Source organism: Euprymna scolopes, chromosome 33 (assembly GCF_053919585.1).
Source record: "Euprymna scolopes isolate OS-2025 chromosome 33, ASM5391958v1, whole genome shotgun sequence".
NCBI classification, from domain to species: domain Eukaryota; kingdom Metazoa; phylum Mollusca; class Cephalopoda; order Sepiida; family Sepiolidae; genus Euprymna; species Euprymna scolopes.
In genome coordinates this window covers 14636056-14648555 of record NC_136514.1, presented here as the reverse complement: position 1 = coordinate 14648555, position 12500 = coordinate 14636056, and the positions used below count along the sequence as shown (strand labels likewise).

The window sequence follows — 12500 nt, the reverse complement described above, 5'->3', positions numbered from 1 at the left end:
AAAGTGCCTGAGTAGCCCTATCGGCATTCCCCCGCTTTGGCGCATCAGGTTATTAACAAAGAGAGAAGATAAAGATAAATAGAGTTCATAGTGGTTTCCATGTTTTCTTTAAAAACAAAAACTTGTTTCTGTGAAACATTTGTTAAGTAAAATTTTTTTTAATAGACTTTCTTAAAAAAGAAATTCTTTCACGTGAATAAAGTTTTGGTAAGTCTTATCCTCTTGTATTAAAGTTTTGTCAGCGTTTCCAAATTTATCGTCTGGCAATGTTCGCCTTTTCTGGCAACATTTCTGATTGCTTACATAAACTACTGACAGATGTCAACGCGACCCTGGGTCACATTCTGGATCAGTACCATACTATGTACAGAAAGATATTATGGACGTATATATTATTCGATTTTCACCCCAAACAAGGCACAGTGCCACTTTGAAGCATGGGGCTACTATCAGGGACTTAATTAGCAGGGTCATTATGAAGGGAGATGAGTAGAAAAATGTTTAACATTATACTTGAACTTCTGCATATCAGTGCAGTTGGGAAAGCAGAATCCTGGAAGGGAGTTCCAAAGACCCGCAGCTCTGGGGAAGAAACTATTGGAGTAAAAGGCTTTCTTGCACCTAGGGATCTCTACTGTAAAGGGATGAGACTTAGTAGCTTGTTACGTCGGGGAGGTACAAGTGTTTGCAGTTCGTCAGAGCATTCACCATTAAAGTATTTGTAGAACAGGCAGAGGAATGCAACATCTCGTCGATGGGACAGAGGCTGAAGCCTAGATGACAGTTCAGGACCTATCAGGTTGGCGACTCTCTTTTGAACCCTGTCCAGGAGCGAGAGACAAGCAGCAGATGCACCAGCCCAGATGTGACAACAGTACTCCATACATGGGCGAATGGTGGCCTTATAGAGGTACAGGATACTGTCAGGCGTAAGTAGTTTTCTAGCATGGTAGAGGGAGCCAACCTTCCTTGCAGCAGCCTTGGCAATGCTCTCAATGTATCTATTCTAGTTCATATTCCCCGTAAACTAGGAGTTTAAAAGAAGTACTTTCAGGCAATGTGTTCTTGGCCATTGCTATTGGTGGTAGAGAAGGTTTCTTGTAGTTATTGAAGGAAACAAGCTTAGTCTTAGCAGCATTGAATGTGACCATCCATTTTTGTCCCCATTCAACTACAGATTGGAGATCATCCTCTAGTGTTTCTGCCATTTCCTTGGATATATATATATGTGTGTGTGTGTGTGTGTGTGTGTGTGTGTGTGTGTGTGTAAATTTACAGCCACATGAGCATCTGTAGATGAACGCATACACTCACATAGTCCTTTTGTTGAAAAACACCCAGATTAATAAGTCAATGGACAGAAGGGTGTCGTAGGCGTATATATGTGTAAAGTAGCACACCTATACACACCAACATCTGTATACGCACCCACGCCCACATAGGACTATCTCAGCTCCACGGATTTATTGCTATGTTCAAGACTTTCTAAACAGTGTATTGCCTTAAGCTTTCTTTTCAGGTCTAAGTCACAGTTAAGTATTTAATAACGTAGAGGCACATCTTAAACATTTCAGATCTGATATTTATACAAGTTGCTTGTGAATAAATAGCTTGTGTAAGATTTTAAGTATACAACTAAGTACACAATGACTATGCACTTATGTAAACAATACTTAGTATAAACTAGCCTTGGTGCCCGGTAGTTTGGAGGGGTGTGTTGAGCAAAACAGAAGAAAAAAAGTGATAGTAGGCGGGCAGGCTCGAACCAGTACCACAAAGGAGGAAAGAAACGTCAAAGAAAAAAAAAGGTGATGTCTTTACCATTGTGTCCAGAAGGTTTAAATTAAGGCTAGTCAATCGAAAATATCGACGAAAAAAGTGAACGCTCCCTGTAGAAAAGTGCCCAGTGGAGGGTGGAGAAATTAATGTTTTTAGCCAATTTTTTTTAATATTTGTCGTCCGAAGGATCGAGCTTCCAAATCTCGTGAAAATCCATCGTCTCTATCGAAAGTTTTAGCCAGACATGATGATTGCAACGTCTTGTTAGACGAGTGCCACTCCCTCAGACATTTAAAATTCATGAGCCCAAATGTCTGAGGGAGTATCTATACAAATATGATGTTACAGAGTCTTAGCTTTGTACGACAGCTAAGTCTCTCTCTCGGTTCAAAATGTTGAGATCCAGCAACAAGCAAGAGCAAGATAGCCAGCAACAAATTAAACTGCAGACCAGCTTAATGCGGGTACTGGTCTTCCGCTTTATGGTTTTTTAAATCAGAGATTTGCTTCTCCTAGAAAGGTTACCTTCACCACGGCTTACAGGAGCCCTCTCTACCCCAATACACATATACACACACACAAATATACACGGTGCTAGTTGGCCGTTGACCCAGAAAAAGAGTTCATTCGCCCTTTGGAAGGTCTTGTTTTTAATCCTTCAGAGAGACTAGCCACCCTCCTCACCAAACAAGTCTAGTGGGGGAACCAGTTTAGTCGCCGGTGACCCGACCATGAGGCAGGTAGTACTGGGTTACATAGTACCAGTAGCATATGACATGACCTGACATAATTTATTTTTAGGCAGATATACATACATACATACAGACAGACAGATAGGTGAGATTTATATTATAGGTAAGTATAATACCTTGTGGACATGGACTGCATTGAAAACCACCTGGATAATTAATACACTGAACAGAAGGATGTTGGAAGCAAGAGTGGGATGACTGGCATTCATCCACATCTTCAGAGCAGGTCACACTGTTTGCAGCATGTGTCCAGCCGGCATCACAGATACACGTAAACTTGGGCTGAAACAAAAAACAAAAAAAATTGAATAAAGCAAAGATTTAAAATAAGAATAATAATCTATTACTAATAAAAATTTGGTTTATTTATCAAAAAGCAAAACTATATTAATTAAAAACTATATTAATTAATTTATTAATTATTAATTACTTCTATTAATTGCTCCATCTTACAATGCTCAATTCAGGAGATGGAGTAGTTTTCTATCAGTTTTGTTGTTATGAGAATCTTCCCATACATTACCTCCTCCTGTTTTCGGAGATCCATTCATCCATCCATCCATAGCCATGAGCCCCTGGAGGAGCAGAGGCCATCCACAACTTTGTAGATGCTTTTGTAGCAAGGAGTTCTTTTTTATTGGGGGGGGGGGTGCTGGCCCCACGCCTAACCTTCCCAGAAGGTATATACAGTGCCTAGCGTTCCCAAATCGTCACCCATCTGGTACTGGCCAGGCTCAATGTTGCTTAACTTCGGTGATCTGGTGAGAACCGGTGTGTCAATGTGATTGTGCCATACTGTTTTTGGAGATGGTAGTGTAGTATCTGTTCTGTGGTCATGGTACTATCATCTGAGGGAATAACAGTTTCTTTTTACTCTTGTTCACCTAAAATAAGGTATAAGTGGCTATTATTTGCGACCATGTCTACATGGGATTGTCAGTAGATGAGCGAGATGTCTATTCACATTACATGTTAGGGAAACCGGAGACTGGGAGGGCACTCCGTGTCTAACAGTCCGAGGAAAGAAACTATTAGAGCAGAAGATTTTCTGAGATCTAGTGACTTCTACAATGAAAGGGTGTGATTTTGCTGCTAGACAGGTTTGTCGAATGTAAGTAGACTGAGGGAGTATAAATGCAACGAGTTCGTCAGAACGCATTCCATTAAAGTACTTGTAAAACAGGCACAAGGACACAACATTGTGGTGATGAGGCAGGGATTGGAGTTTGGTTAATAGTGCGATATTTATTAGATTGGAGACTTTTTTTGGGCCCTACGAGTCAAAGACTAGTGGTAGATGCGCTAGCCCAAATGTGGCAACAATACTCCATGCATGGGCAAGTATTTTTTTTATATTGTTTAGGTTGGTTTGTCTTTAATGGCATATTAATCCTGTTAGTTCATCTAATGCAGTGTAAAGGTAATTAATTGTATATTTTTATGTGTAGGTTATTTGCAGTAGTATTGGGTTGTATCAATGTTGTTTTTTTTAATGTTTCAAGTGTTTAGACCCAAAATTGGCGGAGGAGTTTGGTAGAGTCTGCAAAGATCAACTCTTTCAACTTTGACCTCTTAGCAGCAAAAATTTCGTCCAAAAACTGATTAAAAAAGCTTGCTGCATGTCTGAATACCCTTTATGTAAAATTTCAAATGTTTAGACCCAAAATTGGCTAAATAGTTTTCTAGAAACCGCAAAGGTCAAATCTTTTTAACTTTGGCCCCTTGGCAGCCAAATTTTTGGCAAAAACCAATTAAAATGCTTGCCCTATGTCTGAATACACTTGATGTAAACTTTCAAATGTTTAGACCAAAAATTGGTTGAGTAATTTGGTAGAGACCGCAGGAGTCAAATTTTTTTTAACTTTGACCCCAATTTTTACCCCATAATATTTATTGCTTTGGGCTCCAATAAAATTAAAAAGATTGATCCATGTCCAACTAGCTTACATCTAAAATTTCAAGTGTTTAAACCCCAAATTGGTGGAGGAGTTTGCCAGAGTTTTCAAATCATTTAACTTTGACCCTCCTGACAGCCAAATTTCTGTCTGAACACCAATTAAAAAGATTTTCCCAAATCTCAATACCCCTTATGTCAAATCTCTAGTTTGTAGACTGAAAATTGACAGAGTAGTTTGGTAGGGAAATGTACACACACAAAAACGGACAGACAGACAATTTAACTTTTATAGATATATAGATTGGTAGGAATGTTTGGGAGGTGAATAAAGGGATTTCTGTGTTTTTCTAAATTTTATTGTAAAGTATTGTGACTTTCACAAATTCATATATATATATATATATATATATATGTATATATATATAAATAAAAATTTTGCTTGGTTTTAGATACACAAAGGACGAAAATAAAGTTTATTTCAGTGGTGGTAATAAGAAGAGTTCAACTTTTTGACTGAAGGTTAGAAAAGGGTAGTTTTAAAGAACAAATACCCCCCCCAAAAAAAAAGATTAATAAAAAGATCTTTAAATAAATGTACTTGGCCTGGTTGACTTCTTGGTCGATTGACACACGTTCCGTGTCCACAGATTTCTGCATTTGATGCTCCGGTGCAGTCATCATGCCGCGTATTGCAATGCAAACCATGCCAATCTGATGTACAGGTGCAACTGTCAAAGAGTAAAAACAGAAAAATTATAATCCGCTTATGTATTCGTATCGTTAACGAGAATAGTACCTATCTAATATATAAAGTTATTTTGTCGGATTTTCAAAGTCAAACACACAATAACATGTGATTTGACAAACAAAACTTTACTTTTGACAAACCAATTTTCATTCTTTATTGTTGTACTATGTTGTTGGCAATAATATACTTTGCTTTAATTTATTTCTAAAATTACTTAGTCAAAACTGGTAGTTTACTCATTGCATAAACCCAGTCATGGATACACATCCGTTTGTCCATCTTTGGTTTGCTAGCCAAACTCCTCCACCAAAGCAAGGGAGATCACTCCAAAAACATTATTACAACGAAATAGAAATCTTATATTTCAATCATATACTTTGTTATAATTTATTTTTTTTAAATTACTTAGTTAAACAACCTGATATGAAGCATTTTTTTATTCATCAAAAAAATTAAAATTCAAAGATAACATGTAAAGCATGCATGATCCCCAGTACCAGGCATAAAAAATGACTAAGTTCAGCATTTATCCCCTCCCCTCCATTTAGCATCAAAAGTCTCCAGTGGACGTCAAATCCTGGTGAAAATTAACAAACGGTGCAGTTTTAGGCCTTAAAATATGTAAATTTGACTTCTGCACCATGCAAAAAAAAAAAAAAAAAAAAAGAAATTAATAAGTCTATCATTTACTTCCTCCATTTAGGCTCAAAATCCCTCAAAATTTGAGTTCAGCACCATGCAAAACTGCTAAATAGACATACACAGAAAATTTTTGACAAATATGGTAAAATAGTCTCAAAAATCGAGTGTTTTCATTAGCCCTAAAAGAGCCCCTGGGACACACCCAAGAGTTATCGCAAAGTATAGACAAACAAAATTATATAAAAATCAGTTAGTTACAAATTTTCAGAAAGTTTTATAAAAATCCAAGGCATCAATTTTCTTTAATAAGCACAAAAATGTCAATTTTAGCCATTTTAACACGAAAGGAACCCTAAGGGGGCAACCGGAGTTTTTTTTTTTACTCATATCACGTTTTTTTTTTTTACTCATATATATATATATAGTGAATAAATGACAAAAAACTCTATTCCGAAATTCATAATGTTGACCATCTTATAATTTATTCCTTTAATTCAGTTGGCATTTACAATTCTTGACAGCATCTGTTTCATAGCGCAAAATCAATCACTTAATTATTATATAAATTAGTGAATATATTATGCCCTTAACTCATCAGAAGAAATAGCAATAATCAATCCGTCAACAGGAATTAAAGTGTGATTTGACATGATTAAAATCCGAAAATTGGAAGAGAAGCTGCAAATACCTTTAATATGTTTCCATCATGCCATGTTGAATTAAGTGATTGATTTTGCGTTACGAAACAGATATTGTCAAAAATTGTAAATGCCAAATGAATTAAAGGAATAAATTATAAGATGGTCAACATCATGAATTTTGGAATATAGTTTTTTGTCATTTATTCACTATATATATATTATGTATACATATATATATATATATATATATATATATATATATATATATATATATATATATATATATATATATATATATTACCTGTAACCCCCTGGGGTATTGGTACAAGTTCCTCCATTTTGACAACCCAAATCAGTTCCTGTATATTCAGCACATTCATTTACATCATCTGCGCATGTTTCACCCTAAAAAATATAAAATTTAAATTTTAAAAAATATTTAAATTTTTGATTAAGGAAAAATACTAAATTAAAAAAGAAAAATAATAATAAAAAAAAAATTATTATTTTGAAATTGATTCTGCCTAGTCAGTCAATTTAAGATTTTTTTTATAAATAGTTAATTTCACTAATTACATATTCTATCCGACCTGATAATGTCTTTAATAAGAGAAATTTCAAGAAAAACACAGCTAATTTTCATTCAATATTCAACAAAATTTATTATCCAATGAAATTACCCCATTGGTTAATTCTACTCAAACGACGTAGAAACTATGTTAAATACTGGGCGAGTAAACCCAATAGTATATATATTGGTTTGCAGGAAATGAAAGTTTGGGCTTGTTTTACAATCTGTTACCGTGACATGTATTGGGTGAGTTTCTAACAGTATTTTCATAATATTTTAGTTTTAAGTCATTTTAAAAAATTAGAATTTTACGAGTCAAGAGCGCAGTCATTTTTCTTGCTTTTATGTAAACCCTAGACACTTTGTTTTGTTTTGTTTTGTTTTTCGAACCGATTAAACGTTTTAAAGTGAGCAAAATCATAAGAAAATGTTCGAGGTAGGTAGAAGAGTAACTTATCTTGCCTTTTATGACATTTATTTGTTATGTATTTGAATTTTGGCAACTTTTTCGAATCCCAGCGGATTGTAAAACAAACCCGAAAGTTCAGGTAAGGTAAACTTGTTGAACTCGATTAGGTTTTACTCGGCTGTAAAAATAGAAAGAAACGAATGTGATGTCACATGGCTCAAAGAGAGAGTGAGTGAAAAAGTCAACAGTTCTTTGGAAACACTAAAAGTGTGAACATGTGTTTTTAAAAATATCTCCACTAAACGCATTGGTTGGTGACTTGGAACACAAGTCTAGGCGAATAAACTTCCCACATTTTAAGCTGTTCTGTTTTTACACTTTTTTTTTTGTTTGTTTGTTTGTTTGTTTGTATGATATAAAACTTATTTCTAGATGATTTTCCCTCGGCTGGGGAGCATCACGGGAGTGTTCATGTGTTTTGGTAATAATGATAACAACTTGATGTTTATGCAAGTAAAAATAAACTATTTCCTTCAAATTACTGCACACATCCGGTTTTCCCTTCGGTCAAGTTAAATTTATACATTTTTTTTTTTTACTCGCTTACTTTTAACAATGCATATGGCCACTTAGACATAAGGGACTACTATTTGGGACCATGCCTAGGAAATGTTAAGATGTTGGTTTACGTTACATTTAAACTTCTGCATATCAGTACAGCCAGGGAAGCAGGTAGCAGGAAGGAAATTCCGAAGTCTAGCTGTTTGAGGGAAGAAGCTATTAGAATAGAAAGCTTTCTGGCATTTAGGGGCCTCAACAGTGAAGGGGTGTGATTTTGTTGCTAAGCGGGTTTGTCGAGGATATGTACGTAGAGGGGGGGCACATTCCATTAAAATATTTGTAAAACACGCATAGAAATGCAACACTGGAGTTTAATTGACACAGTGGAACCTATTAGATTGAAGACCTGAAGTATTGAAATTAATGTCTTAACTCGAAGAAAAAAAACCTGCTGTTCGTGCTAATGCGTACAAGAAATAAACAAAAATAAAAAAATATAAAAAAAATAAAAATAAAAAAATATTTTAAAAAATAAAAAAATAAAAAAAAATAAAAAAAATAAAAAAATAGGCTCAATTGCGTAAAACAATTTCCTCTTGATTTCTCAACTCGCCGTCGTCACAAAATCTCGATTATATTTCAACCCTTTCGCAAAAAAAAAAAAAAAAAAAAAAAAAACGTCCTTATATACAGTTTTTTAATTGCAACAGTACCACGATTTGCATATCTTTCTTCCCTTCTCTTTTCTTGTACTCGACCGATTCCAGGTTCGAATGGCAGTGGTTCTTGTGCACATCGTTTTGTAAACCCAGTGTTATTCAGTTCTGTTACAAGACCCTTTTTTGGATCCTACCCAAGATGAAGAGGTTAGTGGTAGATGCACCAACCCAGATGTGGCAACAATACTCCATGCATAAGCAAATGGTGGCCTTGTAGAGGTACAGGATACTCTCAGGTGTGAGTAGTCTTCTAGCTCGATAGAGGGAACCCACTTTCTTTGCAGTAGCCTTTGCAATGTCCTCAATGTATTTGTTTCAGTTCCAGTTCATATTGCCCGCAAATGTTAGGCCGAGGAGTTTGAAACAAATTTCAGGTAGGGTGTTATTTGTCATGGATATAGTCGGTTGGAGAGGTTTCTTGTAATTGTTAACGGAGAGCAGCTTGGTCTTACTAGCATTAAATGTTACCATCCATTTGCGACACCATTCCACTACAATCTGGAGGTCATTTTCTAACGATTTTGCCATTGTCTTAGATTTATGTACATCCGTTCTTCCCTCAAGCATGTTATAGACCATTATGTATTATATCTCTGATGTCGTTGATTAATAACAATTTATTTTATAACACCAACGTAATATTAATATGAAAATAGCCTTTCAAGCATTCACACTGTGCTATCTATACGTTAATTTGTGATTCCAATATTTATAAAGAAATCTAATTTCACTTTCGTTCAATTGTCTGTGTGTATGCCCCCCTCTCTCTCTCTCTCTCTCTCTATCTATCTATCTATCTATCTATCTATCTATCTTTCATACATTCGGACGATTATAGTTACATCACCATTTTGGTCACATATTTTTTTCAAATCCGCCTAACATTTTGGTATAAAAACAAAATCGACAGACTTTATAAATAAATTCCAAACGAAAATGAAAGTATAAATAATTTGGGGCAACGCCGGATCGGGACATCTAGTGACGTATATAATAACATTTATTGTCATAATCTATCAAGCAGAAAGGGACTTTTTACCGCCAGTTCAAAATGTCTGGAGAGCCTAGGACTTGTTTAAAAACCTTCAGATCATGATCTCCAATGCTATAAACAACGTAAAAATACAAACAGGTTAAATGGTAAGTTAAACCAATAACGTTTTTACTTAATTTATCTTAATCTAGCCAGCGTCGGTTATGATAAATGTATGGTAAAAGAAGAAGCGGTCAACAAACTTAAAATGAAGTGATACGACATCTTTGTCCACAAACGTAATAATGATAAATGAAATTACTTTGTACTGGGAATTACATGTTACTAGCAGGGGGAAGGGGCTCTCAGCTTTGCCCGGTCGTAAAATACGCTTAAATTTGATATTTTAATTTGTACAGATTTCGTAGATATTATTATATAGTGTCGTGATTTTAACAGTAAAAAAAAAATATATTTAAATACCATCAGTTAGAATCGAAACCAAAAACAAAACTGTAGCATTCAAAGCTGGTGACGTTACCACTGTACCAACATGACAAGCATATGAACTGATTAAAAATAAACTAAGATGAATGTACAAAATGTATAAAGATTTTTTTTTTTTAATTTTTGATCCCTATTTGACCCCTTAAAAACTAGTTTCCTTGGCTAAAGACCCATAAAAGAACAGTCTATAAAAATCCAATCATTTGAGGCCCCTAGAGCCACTCGCGACTTTTAGTTTCGGAGGAGATAGAGTTTGAAAATATGGAGACAGACAGACAGACATAGTGAGTTTTATAAATTAGATTCAAAGTTGTTAATATATGTTGTCGATGATAATATTTGGAAAGCAGTTATTTAATGAAAAAAATAAAAAAACAATTGCGTCCTAGATGCTGCAAATGATGGATAATTTTTGCAGATTCAAATAATTTCGATAACTGTTTTATTGTAATTTTGCCTTTAAGACAGCTGCTGCTATGCACACACATATATATATATATATATATATATATATATATATATATATATATATATATATATATATATATATATATATATATGCCAATTTATTACTTATTTAAAAAGAAGTTGTATTTATGCCAGTAATATATTACTCATTTAGATCTATATCTATAAACGTGAGAATGTGCGTAGGGACATTTCATAACCAATATACTCAACGAATTTTTGGTCTACAGACTTGAAGTTTTGATATATAGGGTATTCAGACACGTGAAACACTTTTTGATCGGTTTTCATCCGGAAAAAGGGCTGCTAAGCGGTAAAAATTAAAACAAATTGGTACTTGGGGCGAGTCACCGGAGTTTTATCTGTTTGTCAACTGTTTCACGAGGTTTGAAAACACTTTTTAAAGATCGAGGCAAACTGGTGTAAGGGTTATCGTACTTGACTCACTGTCGTTAGGTTTTGATTTCGACCTCAGTCCGAGTATTTCTTTTTAACTTACAAGATGTGAACTGAATAGAAAAAATATAATACTCGCATACACAGGTCTCAGTTTCTTTCAGTTTTTGTTTTTTGATTTTGTTTTTTTACTTAATTTTTTTAAAAAGAATTTAATGTTACGCTTTATACCGGGCAACGCCTAGTAAATCTTCTAGTAGTTGATAATGCTGCTTTCGAACAGTAAGCTTGCAAGTACTCAAATGTAATTTCAAGTCATTTATTACAAGTTATTAGCTTCCTTGTGTCGAGACGTTAATGCAAGAATTAGTTATGTCTCACTAACAATGAATTCTTAAACGTGAGAATAAACTTAAATCAAAAATTCAATTGCAAAAAATAGCAAAAGATGACACGACGTGGTTTACAGTAATTTTAGAAGTATTCATGGAGATCTGTAAAAAGAAAATATACTTACTTAGATGTAATACATCTGCAATCACCGCCGTTTGCATCATTACAGGAAAACAACACTTTAAATAGTTTAAATAGTTAGGCATGAAAACTTACCTAAAATTCTAATATCTTACGTTTATAAATTAATGTGCTCCGTTTATTGGGAAAAAATCGACGTTTTTATCTTATAGCAAATAAAAAAAATAACTTTTTAATCAAAAAGGTAAGCAGGTGAAAAAGATTAATGAAAAATAGCCTAATGTTCAGGAAGTTATAAATCAAACTGAAGCGAAATAAATTTTTGTTTTCAAAAAACATGGTCCAAAGGATGGAAAGAAAAATAATAGCTAGTCAGAATCAGATGTTAATTTTCTGATTAGTTGCTATTAAATAATGACGAAATACTACGACAATATTATTATCATATAAAACTGATATTTCAATATTTGTTTTTTCTTACCGTCCATCCTTTTGCACAATTACAATGGAATCCATTATATCGATCGTAACAAGAACCACCATTTTGGCAAGGGTTGCTTTGGCAGTCATTCTTTTGCAAAGCCTGGAATATTTAAAAAAAATAAAACATATGTATATATACATATAAGTTTAATGATTGAAGTTAAATTCTATAAATCAAAATATATACAAATATATTTCAGTTAAGAATTTACTGTTTGAAACAAGGAATATATAGAGAAAAATTATGTTTATTTCCTTAATCCATGCATTTTCAATAATGGCGAATATCATCAGAGGAAATGAAATGCAATTCGCAAAATGTTCAGCCATGATTTTTTTTAAATATTGCCTTTTTGACTTGGGTCATCCTGAAAGTATTATCTCAATGTAATATCTGATAGGATAATTCACTTGATCTCTAATCTGTGACTTTATATATATATATATATATATATATATATATATATATATATATATATA

At 34.0% G+C, this 12500-nt stretch overlaps 1 protein-coding gene across 1 annotated transcript in view; it reads right to left on the bottom strand.

Annotated features, from left to right (window-relative positions):
• The window catches only part of LOC145258153 (cubilin-like), a 409766-nt gene that overhangs the window by 345097 nt on the left and 52169 nt on the right, over positions 1-12500 (bottom strand). The window contains exons 8-11 of the mRNA XM_080115944.1: positions 12019-12120; positions 6761-6864; positions 5027-5156; positions 2648-2813 (exon numbers count right to left, since the gene is read on the bottom strand). Of these exons, the coding sequence (XP_079972070.1) occupies positions 2648-2813; positions 5027-5156; positions 6761-6864; positions 12019-12120 (502 nt within the window). The remainder of the gene's footprint in view (positions 1-2647; positions 2814-5026; positions 5157-6760; positions 6865-12018; positions 12121-12500) is intronic.